Below are 11,900 nucleotides of genomic sequence, written 5' to 3' on the forward strand. Positions count from 1 at the left end.
GGATTATAAAATTAAAACGACAAAAAGAAATACAATCATATTAAGAAATGTTCTTTGATATTATTTAATTAGTTATTAATATCTACCTATAGGCAAAACAAAAAACATGATATCAAAATGACATCTAAAATGATTCTCAAAAATCACTTTTTCATCAGTCACGATTCATTTTAATATCACTTTGATATTGTCGCGTCATCGCTATTGTTTTGCTTGGATAATTTTCTGTTAAGTTGTAAAATCATTTTTCCTCTTTTCTGGGAAACTTAATTTTTTTAGTTATGTCATTTTTAAAGTAAGTAGGAATTGATATTATAAGATGATTTACGTGATATACAGGATGATTTACGTGAAATATTACATTTTGATAATTTTAAATTTGTCATAATTAAGGTTGATAATTAAGAGATAGTTCAAGGTAATAATTTGAACAGAAAATAATTTTAAGTATCTATTCGAAAACGTACCTTCGGCAGTTTTGGTGCACGAGATACGATGACGCCTTCGTTGCCATGATAGCATCGATGCTCCTGTCGACAGCATCCGCAGAAGGATAAGAATTCCAAAATTGTTTCTCGGCCGGACTTTGTGCCTTGAGTTCAACTCCGGCGTTCGCGATATTATTCTCAAGGGTGCTCATGCGATCGATTAACATTTGCGCAAACGCGATCGAGTTGTTCAGAGTTGTCCCATCGATTTTAGGAAATCTTCGATTTGGAAAACGACCGGTATCCACGATGGCTTCGGAACCGTAATTAGATGGCAATCCTGAAAGCATTTGTTTGAAATATTTCGGAATAGTAAATGATGCTGTTTAATTTAAACAACGATTAAAACAAGGACAGCTGCAATATATAAAATTATTCTTTAATTAAACTTTTGAAGTTTAAGTCCTGATTTAACCTAGGCCTTCGTTCCGAAATAAACCAGTCAATTTTGACAACATACCTGAACTGTTTCCAAATATTGCTAAATCGACTCGAAACCAAAAATAGATAGACAAAATTATGTTAAAATGGTAAATTTATTTTTTCGAAAACATACAATTTTATAGGATAAATGTACAGAACGATGTAACGTATGATGTAATGCTTAAAACGCAATTTGACACGACATGATTATAACTGCAACATTTTTTCCGAAGTCTTTATGGAACTATTTATGGAAGATGAATCGCTAATACAATTTCCCTCTCTCGACTTTCCATGTTTTATATTGTGAAATTTATACTATTTCATCTGTCCGAAAGGTAGATACTTACCGGTGTAACTGGCAAGATAATTCTGCAGAGATTCAGGCAACTTATAAGTGCCGATCGAATGAGAGTGACCCAAAAGTCCCATCGTCTGCAGGGACACCCAAAGGATCGCCAGAGTGGCAATGGAGCCCGCCATGACACCGCCGGCTGCACAAAACGGAATGACTAACTAACGTAAGATCGTCGAGACAGACTCTTCTTGCATCCCAATACATGACTCACACTACACTAAACTTGCATGCGCGGCGCAAAGAGAGCGACGCGACTCTCGCGAATGAAAATGTTATATTAATATCGCGTGTGGTTCGTCCAAAAGGATGTCACCATATGCCCCGCTTGGCTCCCGTCCCATTGACAATGCCGAATATACACGCATATGTATAAGTGATCATTGATTAATAACCCTGATATCAAAGCCTGCGGAAACAGATTTTGAGCAGAGCCTGCTACTAATTTTTGATTGCAGAAAGGCAACAAATTGTACACAGATTTTGTACTATAAGACATTGTCAGCAAACTGCTATCAAAAATATGACAAAGCCTGGTGACATGCTATGCCAGCAAATTGGTGACAGAAACCGAACAGAGTCTGCTGCGTAACCTGACAGCAAAATGCGAGCAGAAACCGAACAGAGCTTGCTAACTTGACGACAAATTCGCAGCAAAAATCGAGCAAGATCCGTCATTTTCATATACGGCATCGCCACGAGATGGACTTGCTTCTCGTAAGAAGATATCGCCCAGAAGTCCTATAAGAATTGGCGTATGTAAATCGAATAGGCAAATCTCCTAGAGATTCTAAAGCTCTTTCGGAATGTATTTTCTGAATCTTTAAATATTTTTTTGACTATTTTATAACTTTCTCATGTGTATTTTTGAAATGTGAAGCTAATCAACAATATTTTAGCAACAAAACTATATTGATTGTTTCCAATTTTCACACGAGTATATATAAATATATAATTAAATGTAATTATATATAATTATATATAACCATTTATATATATATGTACACAAAATTTCTTATAAGAGAGCAGGTCGATTTAAATGAAAATGACAGATTTTGCTCGGGTTTTGCTACCAATCTGTCGTCAGGTTATGTCAGCAGGCTTGGTTTTTGTCAGCAATCTGCTGACAAAACATGTCAGCAGACTTTGTCGACAAATCCATAGCCAAATAAGGACACAGATGGCTATGATTTTGTAATCAAAATCTGATCGAGTTTGCTGTCAATTTGCGCGCAAATTGCTAACATTTTGCTATCAGGGAATAAATAAAAAATACTTCATTATATTTTTTTACTTTAATATGTTGTGTGTCATAAATGTATAATGGCGTGCTTTGCAATCATTTCGGAAAACAAATACAAAGACAAATGAAAAATATAATAATAATAATTATTGTTATTGTTATTATCATTATCATCATCATCATCATTAGCCTCATTATTAATATTATTATTATTATTATTATTACAGATCTGTCATTATACAATATAACGTTACTATATTTTCATTACATTGTTATTAAATGACCCGATAATCAGGTCTTGATTCTTATCCTCATGTTTTTGAGATACTGAGCGCGAATAAAAATCTTTAATTTTTTCGAATAACACAAAGTTATTTGAAAAAATTAAAAATAATTAAAAGAATGAGATTTTCCATAAGGGAGAAAGTCCTTAATATAACATTAAATTTATTAGTTTTTAAATAACAAATACACGCACAATTTTTCAATTAGACGTTCCGAATCATCAGTCACACTGGCTTCGTCTAACTCATCTACACGCGCATACATATATAGGTCTGTTTTTTATTGCTGCACTCTAAACCGATGCAATAAGTTGAAGTGAAACAAACTTATATTTGTTTCACTTCAACTTATTGTACTATTTGTAGTAGTTCAGAAAGTGCAGCAATAAAAAACAGACCTTATATATCTGGTATTCAGAATAGATTTCTATTTTCTTATTTGTAAGATAAAAATATTCCTTACATCTTCACTAAATGCTATAATTCTTAAATATCAAATATTTTAAAGAGATTTTTGCCGAGACAATCGAAATGCTATTATTGACCTGTATCGATTTAATATGAACGATCGAAGAAAGTTGTCAAGAAATTAGACATAAGGAAAACATTCCACATTATATATGTATTATAAAAAACGAAACATTCTTTAGGTGTGTGTCATATAATACCGCTTCTTAAGAAATTAGGCGATGTGAATGCAAAATCATAGATGAATCGTTTAACCTCGATGAACTCGTAACAAGATACATCAATATCCTATTAAAATAACGATGATACTTCCACGCAAATATTTTTAAAGGCAGTATGCGAATCTTATAGATTTAAAAAAATGTGCATAATATTTCAATATTTAATAGATTTAAGTTTAGTTAGTTTTTTTATTGCTCGTATCTATAACTTATTAGAGATATGGGCAATAAAGAAATAAAATACTTATTTCTTATCGGATGCTTTCAGTAACAATTAAGACAATAATCAATCTATGAATTCAAATGTCGCGCATACGAATGATTCATTTGCTTCAAGGCATGGAACAACGAATTCTTTGATGGTCCTCTGCGACCTTCGCGTGTGTCCTCTTGGTTATTTATAGACCACATTTTAGCGGCATTATCAACAATAACACATTTTAGCAGTATTATCAGTGATAACGAATATGAGCTAGCTGCGTCTAGTCATGTGTAACGTGCGTGAACATCCGCGCGCTTTAATGTTTACCACATTAACGTGATATGGATATAGAAACTGCACAGACGTGTATGTACCATTTCGTTGATTGGTTGGACAACCTGTTTTATATTTATCGCTTATATGTACATCGCTCTACACCACAAACAATGCAGCAACAATGCTGCAACATTGCAGCAAATTTTGTGCTGTATGAGTAAGTTGCCCCTTCTGTTTTTTCATCGCTCTCACGTTTTATTTTCTAAAATTATACTATAACGTATCTATAACGTATCTCTGAGTAAAATATAATCTTTTCTTTTGTGTAATAAAAACTTCAATTAATTCTGCTGCTGCTTATTGTTAGTTGCCTTTCACTTCCGTAATGACTCAACAATAACCGGTAAAGAATTTTACGTTTTTCATATATATAATGTTTCTTTTATGTCCAATTTCTTGACAACTTTCTTCAATAAATTTTGTTCAGATTGATATAAATCAATAATAGAGTATTTCGATTGTCTCGGTAAAGATTATCTCTTTGAAATATTTAGCATTTATGAACTTTAATATGCAGTGATAACCTCTGTGAAAACGTAAAGGATATTTTTTTTATCTTACGAATAAGAAAGTCGATAAAAGATTAGTCCTTAATTTGCAAATAAAAATACTAAAACCTCGTTGGCTCGTTATCGAAATGCTATATACGATGAAGGAGGAACGCCGCAGCATCAACATCTTATCAGGAGACACAGTAGTGTCTCGACGCTAAGTCGGATCTACAAAGTGTTTTAAGCCTTAAGCTATAAGAAACTGACCAATTACAGTCGAATGCGAGGAAAAAAAACCGATTGTGATTCGTCCATTTCTTATGATTTAAGACTTAAAAATCTATTGTAAATCCGGGCTAAGACAAGCGCAGCGACACTACCGTGTTCCTTTACGCGAGACCGTGAGTTTTGGGAGATCGAGATTATTGGGTCTCAATAACGACTGAATTGATCAAATTCGTACGTTATACGCTCAATCGATAGCTTCCACTCGAATTGTGTAATAAAAGTGCTTTTATTTTTTTCTACGTGCCCTATGAGCGGAGATATTGCGACGCAAAGTCCTGATGTGAAATTTTTAAGATACGTCGTTGTTAGTAACCAATCGTCCCAAATTAGGAGGAACAGTCAAATTGTAACTCTTTGTCCCACTTTACAACCCGTCTCAAATTTTGTTTGTTCCAAATAAAAGACATGATTATAAATTACTCCTTTTTTAAATGTAAAAATAATAAATGTGAATTAATAAATGAAAATAGTAAGTGAAAGTATAAGTGTGAAATATAATTTTCAACTGCTATGTGTAAAAAATTTTATGATTTTTTAATTTGTACATCCTTGATTTTTTAATTTAAAAAGATATTATTTATAAAATACAATCAGTAGAGAAGTATAATTTTAAAAAATCAAATGTGGTCTTGTAACTTGATATAATTTTTGTTGTAATATTAGGTATATTATACATTAAGTGTTATTAGTTATTTATAAATGTAATAATATAATACTGTTTATATGTTTTATTAACAATTATTTTAAAAAATGTTTATCTATTAAAATTTATTTATGGCAATGAACATTGAATTTTTAAAAATATCCCTCTTTGCTTCCTTAAGAAGTTGATCATCTTAAATTCAATATCATATATAGTTATCACGTTGAAAAGTCAAAATTAAATTAATGACTAATATTAATCTCTTATTATAGATTTCTGTTTTCTTATTATTCATTAGATAAATTTTATATTTCCTACATTTTCACTGAATGTCAAGGTTCTTATGAAGATGTCAAACATTCCAAAGAGGTTTCTTCCGTGGTAACCACAACGCTGTCCATCTGTATTGATTTAATGAAATTTATATCGAAGAAAATTTGGAACAGAAAGTGGAGTGTCTGTGAAGCTAGCGTCTCACTTGGTGGAAACTCTTAAATATTGAGAGTTCTGAGTTTATTTTCAATAGTTCTACGAGGGTCGTCTGAAAAGTTTTGAGCCTAACATAGAAACAAGTAATTTTTCGGTCAAATTCAATTTTATTTTTCCACATAGTCTCCTTTTAAGTCGATACATTTTTTCCAGCGATGCTCCCACCCCTTTAATCCATTCAAATAATACTGAGTGTCTTGCTTTGCAAAATAGGCGTCTACGGATGTGATGACCTCGTTCGATGAAAATTTCTGTCCTCCGAGCCAAACTTTGCCTAGGAAATCTGCCTAGGAAACAGAAAAAAGTCGCTGGGGGCCAGATCTGGTGAATACGGTGGATGGTCAATTAATTCGAACCGCAATTCATGAATTTTTATCATGGCGACTGCTGATATTCGATTTTTTCCATTTTTACAAAAACATTGACATTGACTGGCACAAATAACTGTCAAACAACAACTAAGCGCCGAAAGTAGCTACAATTTTCGCAGGTATCTTCCAAAGTATGTACGATTATAGCACCAAAATTGTTTTGACGAGTAATGTCGTCTTCATGTTGAGGCTCAAAACTTTTCAGACGACCTATGTATAGTTCTATATAAGATAAATAAATAGTTCCGGCCATTAAAGCCGAGAAACCTAAAATTCAAAATGAGACGCCAGGTTCACACAGGGCCAACTCCGTCTAAAAAAGTTTCCAGCCACAGTTTCTTATAGAATTTGAAAAGATACATAGTTCGACAAAGGGTTCTGATACCTAACATTGTTATTTTGATTTTTTAACAATTTTTTTCTCTAAAAAATAGTCTTTAAAGAAAACGAAGATGAGACACTGTCTGATTTTAAAGAGTTCTGTTAGTTTTATGGTACTTTTTTCGTATAGTTCTAAATGTATCCTAACGTTTTCCGAAAAGTTCTAGTGATATAAATCATTTGTTAATTTTTTAATCAATTTTTATCACCCGAGGAAGGCGCCTTTAAGGGTATATGTGTGAGACGCTGGCCGATTTCCGACAGTTTTGTGAAATATATGATACTTATCGATGTCTATCAAGCTAGAATGCCAATATGGGCATAATCATTCGAAACACATGTAGAATTTAGTGCTCTTTATGTGTTAATTTGTTACTGTAATCCCGATTTTTGTGCTCAAGCCCTTTAGCCGAAAAAAAATGAGTTTTCTGCTGATTTTTAATAAAGTTAGAACGCATTTAAAAAAAATAATAATAAAAATAAAAATAATAACACTATAATTTTGTGCTAATTATGTGTTTTTAATATACCATAATTCAAATATTAGTACTCATCCCCTTTGACCGGTAAATCACCCCCGAAGCGATCAGTCACTTCCCCTTACAAGAGTAAAGTGCCAGTTAAAATGCAGGTAGCGAAATGTTCCTAGGCTCAAAGTGTTCCTCCATTTATGTACTTTCAAAATAAGTATGACAAGCTGATTTTTGTGCTCATCCCCTTTGACCGGTAAATCACCCCTAAAAAGTAGTACATTAAAATTACTGAATAGTACAGTAGTAGCGGAGACCGGGGTCAGTAAACCATAGGGGTAAGTAGAACAATCGAAGCTACGTTACAAACAAATCGCGCGAAACACTCGTAAACCCGTCTGAGCACGCAGCAGCGACTGCCACTCAGTCTGCTGTAACAACTCATTGCTAACACATTTATGATAGAAGTTACGCTATAATTTTAAAAAATCGTACACCTAAGTAAAAACATTTTTATTCTTAAAGTTTTTGTTTTACAATCGTATATAATTGTCTGAGATATTTTATTTCCATTTAGATAGTAAGCGTAGTTCTTACTTGACAAAGTCCAACAGATTTTTTTTGTTTATCTGTTTTTGTTAATGTTTTTAAAAAATGAACGGATGGGGCTAACCATAATACGGGGCTATATGCATAGTTTAGTGACGACTCTGATAGTATCTACTCCCAAACTTCTTGGAATGAAATCTCACTCTAAAAGAGTGAAAATACAGTCAGTTTTGAAAAAGAGTGAAAATGTTTCACTTCTTGAAAAAGAGTGGCAATATTTCATCCCTTTAAAGAGATTTACTTCAGTGGTAAATATTATAAGTTTAGTTCTCCCTTACGTCCAATCTCGATAAAACTAGGCTCATTCGACGTGATTTGCACGGTCAAAGGGGATGAGTACTAATATTTGAATTATGGTATATTAAAAGCACATAATTAGCACAAAATTATAGTGTTATTATTTTTATTTTTATTATTATATTTTTTAAATGCGTTCTAACTTTATTAAAAATCAGCAGAAAACTCATTTTTTTCGGCTAAACGGCTTGAGCACAAAAATCGGGATTACAGCAACAAATTAGCACATAAAGAGCACTATGCGGTTGTCGGACTTTCAACGCAATCAAATCTGAAAATATTAGTAATCCCCCCAAATTTCCCAACTTAAAAACTGTAATAAACATATTGCGAAAAATAATGCCTCGGCCGGGAGTCTTGCATTCCGTGCGAGCGTCCTAAGCCTTTAGACCACCGAGACAATTTTAAATATATAATTATATATGAAACATATCCATGTATGTTCATACATCCTTCTTTCTTTTGTAAAATTATTTTTAAGTGTAATAGAAGTAGTAATAATAATGTGAAAATATTAAGAATAATTAAAAGTATAATTTTGTGAACATGCGTGTGGGTACTCTAAATGCATAAAGGGTAACTTATCGTATTATGTTTGTTATAACTGTAATTCGGATAACGATTCGGATTAGATAAATTGTCATTTAGTACAAAGTTATACATTTTTTATTTTAATTTTAATTTTATAATAAATAAGTTTGTGTTTAAAATACATTTTTATAAAATTTTTGTTATTATGTAGCCAAAGATGTACCTTAAAATATTTATTAATCTTCATTTAATACTGTTAATCAAATTATCCCGTACCATCAGTCATCTTACCCCGGTCCCGGGGCTAATTAAATCAGATGGAATGCATTAGAAAAATGCATTTTTTTCATAGCAATGATCAGTTTCCCCTTATTATTAAAATATTATTAGATAGTCAAATGTATGTAGTAACTGGCGTAGAATTCATTTTTTCGATAAGACTCTTAATTTCGTTTATAAAAATTCGAAACTGAAAAATGAGTCTACTATCCCCGGTCTCCCCTACTACTGTACTCAGTAATTTTAATATACTACTTTTTGGGGGTGATTTACCGGTCAAAGGGGATGAGCACAAAAATCAGCTTGTCATACTTATTTTGAAAGTACATAAATGGAGGAACACTTTGAGCCTAGGAACATTTCGCTACCTGCATTTTAACTGGCACTTTACTCTTGTAAGGGGAAGTGACTGATCGCTTCGGGGGTGATTTACCGGTCAAAGGGGATGAGTACTAATATTTGAATTATGGTATATTAAAAACACATAATTAGCACAAAATTATAGTGTTATTATTTTTATTTTTATTATTATTTTTTTTAAATGCGTTCTAACTTTATTAAAAATCAGCAGAAAACTCATTTTTTTTCGGCTAAAGGGCTTGAGCACAAAAATCGGGATTACAGTAACAAATTAACACATAAAGAGCACTAAATTCTACATGTGTTTCGAATGATTATGCCCATATTGGCATTCTAGCTTGATAGACATCGATAAGTATCATATATTTCACAAAACTGTCGGAAATCGGCCAGCGTCTCACACATATACCCTTAAAGGCGCCTTCCTCGGGTGATAAAAATTGATTAAAAAATTAACAAATGATTTATATCACTAGAACTTTTCGGAAAACGTTAGGATACATTTAGAACTGTACGAAAAAAGTACCATAAAACTAACAGAACTCTTTAAAATCAGACAGCGTCTCATCTTCGTTTTCTTTAAAGACTATTTTTTAGAGAAAAAAATTGTTAAAACATCAAAATAACAATGTTAGGTATCAGAACTCTTTGTCGAACTATGTATCTTTTCAAATTCTATAAGAAACTGTGGCTCGAAACTTTTTTAGACGGAGTTGGCCCTGTGAACCTGGCGTCTCATTTTGAATTTTGGGTTTCTCGGCTTTAATGGCCGGAACTATTTATTTATCCAATATAAAACTATAGAACTATTGAAAATAAACTCAGAACTCTCAATATTTAATGAGTTTCCACCAAGTGAGACGCTAGTTTCACACACACGAAAGTGGAAGAGAAATTAAACAGTCATATGATCGCCGTTTCAAACAATTTTAAATGATTATATTCCAAAAGTAAACTAGTGAAATTTATATAGTATCTAGAAGGAAAATTGAAAGAAAAATAAGACAGCGACAGACACAAAACTACTCTCTAATTAAAAGATTAATAAATATTGTTTGCTAATATGTATCAGAATTATATATATTAATAATATTCCATTAAGTTTCTGACAATATTCGTTAAATTATAACATATTACTGGATTCCGATTCTAGTAACATAAGAGTTGAAATGGTTTTCACGTTATTTAATCAAGGTACGCGTGAATCAGATTTCTTTTAGTTTTTCTGAACCCAGATGCAATTGTAAAGGAAGAGTATTTTTATATGGCTCAATGATACGTGATATGTATATGCAAATAGTAGCTGTCAACGCGCAACATTATCGTAAAAGTCTTTTCTATGCGTGTCTATACTGCGAGCAGCGTAGATCAGCGTGATTACAAATGCAAGATGTGCACTTTCGAGAACAGCAATGATTGCGCCGTTGGTATTAGTATATTCTGATAAATAACAAACTCCAGCTCGCTAAGGAATGACTAAAACAAAAAGGAAATAACATTTTGTTAAATTTTCTTTAGAAACATGTGTACGACGCATGATACGATTGCTAAACCTGAAAATAATCACTAGCATTTTTTACATAAACGATCATCTGCTGTGATTTTTACGGCCCAATTAAAAATCATTATTATTAACAATAAGACTCATTTTTAGACCGTATATGTGAGAACACATCGATAAACTCGAAGCCTATAATACCGGTCGAAGCTAGATCTCTTTTAATGCTTTAAATAATATTTAATGTGAATTATATACATATGCTATAACTTGCATATGTACAATATTTGTAGTCCTTCAAACTCCTTCAGCGCACCGAATTTGGTTTTCCGGACTTATAAACGCAATTAAACTACTGGAATAATACGAATTAAATTAATTGACAATTTTTGATGCACGGCATCATATACGTATTAGCAAGATGTTAATGTGCTGAGAAACTGTAAATTCATCATTATTATTAATTACATGTTGCACATTCCTAATTGTTCTATAATATAATTATTAGGCCGGAATCCATAGTCCGTTCTTAATCTCAAGCAAGGTCTTAACATGCTAATACGGCTCTCTGATTGATTCATGCACTAGCTTAAGACCATCTCGAATCTTGAGCACCGTCGTATTGTGTCCATTGTACCTAGGACTCGTCTTCAGGTAGTTTGAACCAAGCATCACAGAAACAGACACTCGATGTTTCATTCCGATTGTCCTTTTTATTACTGTATAATAACATTCATACTTCAGCAACAATTCAGCAACAGTCACTCGGACATAGGAACATAGGTTACTTCATAATAGAACTGATTGATGAGATACTCTGAGCAGGGCCGTAGAGAGAAAAACCGGGCTCAGGTGAAGAAAATTACGGGCCCTTATTTCGCGCAGGTATTACTCCCAATCAGGAGCGGCAGATTTAACAGATTTTGTAAAATTCACGTATAAATATAAATTATCGAGCACCAAGATCCACTTTAGACTGCATTAGGCAGTTTTCTCTTATTGTTTGATTTATTCTTAGCGCTTTTGACTATACTAATGTTTATCGTACTTTAATTTTATAAAACATTTTCAAATTTTTAAAATGAATTTTAAATTTTAAAATAAATTTTAAATACCATAAACATTTATTTGATTATTTAATATTTTTTGGATTTTGCAATCAATTTTCAGAAA

General features: G+C 32.4%; 1 protein-coding gene across 3 annotated transcripts in view; it reads right to left on the reverse strand.

Annotated features, from left to right (window-relative positions):
• Positions 1–11,900, reverse strand: part of LOC108724041 (peroxidase) — a 43,985-nt gene that overhangs the window by 15,745 nt on the left and 16,340 nt on the right. For 2 of the 3 annotated variants that reach the window (XM_018450178.1, XM_018450176.1), the window contains exons 2-3: positions 1,262–1,405; positions 468–777 (exon numbers count right to left, since the gene is read on the reverse strand). In XM_018450178.1, the coding sequence (XP_018305680.1) occupies positions 468–777; positions 1,262–1,405 (454 nt within the window). The remainder of the gene's footprint in view (positions 1–467; positions 778–1,261; positions 1,406–11,900) is intronic. The other variant, XM_018450177.1, reaches the window with a different exon arrangement.

The sequence above is a fragment of the Mycetomoellerius zeteki genome, unplaced genomic scaffold (assembly GCF_001594055.1).
Source record: "Mycetomoellerius zeteki isolate Tzet28-1 unplaced genomic scaffold, Tzet1.0 scaffold267, whole genome shotgun sequence".
Lineage (NCBI taxonomy): Eukaryota > Metazoa > Arthropoda > Insecta > Hymenoptera > Formicidae > Mycetomoellerius > Mycetomoellerius zeteki.